Source organism: Salvelinus sp. IW2-2015, unplaced genomic scaffold (assembly GCF_002910315.2).
Source record: "Salvelinus sp. IW2-2015 unplaced genomic scaffold, ASM291031v2 Un_scaffold2731, whole genome shotgun sequence".
Taxonomy (NCBI): Eukaryota; Metazoa; Chordata; class Actinopteri; order Salmoniformes; family Salmonidae; genus Salvelinus; species Salvelinus sp. IW2-2015.
Genome location: NW_019944035.1, coordinates 78,172 through 81,221, shown reverse-complemented (window position 1 = coordinate 81,221; position 3,050 = coordinate 78,172). Strand labels below are relative to the sequence as shown.

The window sequence follows — 3,050 nt, the reverse complement described above, 5'->3', positions numbered from 1 at the left end:
GCCATGGGATCTTTAGTGACCACAAAGAGTCAGGGCACTCATTTAGTGTCCCATCCGAAAGACAGCTCCCTACACAGGGCAATGTCCCCAATCAGTGCCCTGGTGCACTGGGATATGAATATAAAAAATTCGACTAGAGGACAAGGTGCATCCTATTGGCCCTCTAACACCATTTCCAGCAGCATCTGGTCTCCCATCCAGGCACCAACCCTGCTTAGCTTTAGAGGCAAGCCAGCAGTGAGATGCAGGGTGATATGCTGCTTGGCAATTCATAATGTCACAAACTTTTATTAGAGTTTTAGATGAAGAATAACAGTAATCACTATCAACAAAAGTGTCCTTCTCTCCTCCTTTCCTCAGGCATGGAGGAGAAATTCTGTGATGCTAGACAGAACATGTCATGTCACGGAGCTCTGGGAGAAACTATTTATCTTCAGCTGATGAATAATGCCACAGGGTCTGAACTAATATTCAAAAAAGACCCCACTGGTGCAAGTATAAGGATATTCAGAATGAAAAACAACACAGTGAGATTCCATGACTCCATTAAAGCTAGATCAGAGTTCTTTATCAACAACGGGACATTTAAGACATCTAACACAGAAAAGAGTGATTCTGGTGAATATGTCTTAGAAATCTATGATTCACATGGAACATGTTTGAGCACCAGAGGAGTACAACTGATAATTGGAGGTGAGGAGCTAAAAGCTCATATCTCTTTGCCAAATAAGAATCTTCCAAAGAAGCTAAAGGCTTCTTGAATGTTGACATGCATTTGTCAGGGACTGTGTCAAAYATGGACKAATGATAMATATATGATCAAATGKTTTTTMGGGTGTAAAATGCTCCTTTGACAGCTTACATACATTAACCCTCATGCTTCTCCCCCATTTCTCTCCACCTTATCATGCAGGAGGATCTTATGGGACTGTCATAGGGTCACTAGTAGCTGTGGTCCTGGTCCTAACCGTGGTGGTGGGAGCTTACTGTATTCACAAGAGGAGGAGACCTTCACAGGCTCCAGGTCAGTAGTGTGACAGATCTAWCAAACAAAGATTACTATGTACATTMCACCGATTGTTACCACGTTCAGTCAGCTCATGTGACTGTTGTTTCAGTGTTATTTCTCACTTTATAACTTTTTATGTGGGTTTTTCTACTTCACATTGTGTCGGCCTAGATACGTTTCAATAGGGCTATTTCCAGATCTACAGATAGGCCAAGTGCATGTGAACTAGGTGAATCTATGCGAATCAACATTAGTGCTTAATGCCCCAATGCAGCTATTTTATATCAATATCAAATAATTGATGGGTATCAATTAACTTCTAGTTCCTCCCAAACCCGGATCCGGGAGCAACCCCCCACAGTAAAAAAGCTGACTAGCATAGCCTAGCATAGCGTCAAAAGTAAATACAAGCATCTAAATATCATTAAATCACAAGTCAAAGACCAGATGAAAGATACAGATCTTGTGAACCCAGCCATCATTTCTGATTTTTAAAATGTTTTACAGGGAAGACACAATATGTAAATATTTAGCTAACCACGTTAGCAAAAGACACCACTTTTTTTACTCCACCAGTTTTTTACTCCATCAGTAGCTATCACTAATCCGACTAAATTCGGCAAATCTGATGTCCCTCATGCGTCCTGGCGAGCGGTCGAAGGAAGGGTCACGTCACTCCAACCCCTTTATAAACTTCTGAGAAGCACGTGAGACTCCATTCCACTTCTCATTGGTTACTGACATCCAGGGGAAGGCGGGTGCAGTTCATTTCCAGCCATAGCATATACACAGACTTTTAACTGAACCCAGATCAGAGCTTAGGTTTCAGAGCTTCGCAAGTCATGTCAGGATTTCGCTGTAGATGGAGTTCTGGTCCACCACAGACATAATTCAACGGTTTTTAGAACTAGAGATTGTCTTATCCCAATAGTAATAATAATATGCATATGTACGAGCAAGAATTGAGAACGAGGCAGTTTAATTTGGAGAGGCAAAAAAAAGAAGAAGTGCTAACAGCACCCCTATGACAAAAGTTTTAAGTACCTTACGTAATACGGATTGCATTCAAATGGGCAAAAATTGCATTTTAGCTAATTATTATTTCTCAAGCAAGAATTGTGCTAGGACTGTCTGAGAGTGGTCTGAGTGGGGAGTGGACAACTGAAAACTAGCTGTTATTGGCAGAGAGGTTTGGAAGACCCTTTGTTATTGGTCTATTAACCAATTTACCACATTGTGATGTCACCATGGAAATCCGAAACTCCTGCCCATGCAAACATGSTGAATAGAATGTCCTGTGTAGATTGTATTTTCAACCAACAACTATCAGGAAATTACACTGATCAAATGTTTTCACACTTTTACAGTGTTATTTTCATCAGCTAATTTTGACTGCACTGGGCCTTTAAGTAGGGTTTTGACTCTCAAAGTGTAATTGTCAACAAATTATCTGTGAATTAGCCAACCATTTCCCCCCCAAACACTCATGTCACATCTCCCCAGTCCMCACRGATGCTGATGAGAGTCCAGAACTGGAAYATGCTGACATCAATATTCTAAAGAAGATGGAGAAACACAGGGAGGTTCCAGAGGAGGTGSAGTATGGACAGGTTGTAGTGTTGGAGGGTTTAAGACCAACCACAGAGAGAGAYAGACCTGAGGGGCAGGAGGAGACTGTGTATGCTGGAATACATCTTGACCAATGAGAGAGGTTCTTCAATGTAGGCCGGGGTGTGAATGGTTGATGTTTAGACATAGTTGAAGCTTTGTTTCTTCATTTTTTTATTGTAAATAATTGTATCTAACCTTCCCATATTTYTGTACATATTTWCATGAAATGTATATAAACAACCCAACAAATAAACTGTATACACTTGCTGTAGTGAGTCCTTCTGTTATTGATTGAACATGTTTTTTACCCTTTAAAGTCTAAACATACACCCATACTAACCATTTCCATCTACAACATGCTATTACACAGTAGTAACAGCAGTAACAGTGGTACAAGTAGTAAGAGTAGTAACAGTAGTATCAGTGGTAA

General features: G+C 40.6%; 1 protein-coding gene across 1 annotated transcript in view; it reads left to right on the top strand.

Moving 5' to 3' along the window:
- LOC139025460 (uncharacterized) overlaps positions 1 to 2,881 on the top strand; it is an 8,933-nt gene extending 6,052 nt beyond the window's left edge. The window contains exons 2-4 of the mRNA XM_070440601.1: positions 361 to 693; positions 914 to 1,024; positions 2,513 to 2,881. Of these exons, the coding sequence (XP_070296702.1) occupies positions 361 to 693; positions 914 to 1,024; positions 2,513 to 2,715 (647 nt within the window). The 3' untranslated portion in view covers positions 2,716 to 2,881. The remainder of the gene's footprint in view (positions 1 to 360; positions 694 to 913; positions 1,025 to 2,512) is intronic.
- Positions 2,882 to 3,050: the final 169 nt, after the last annotated feature.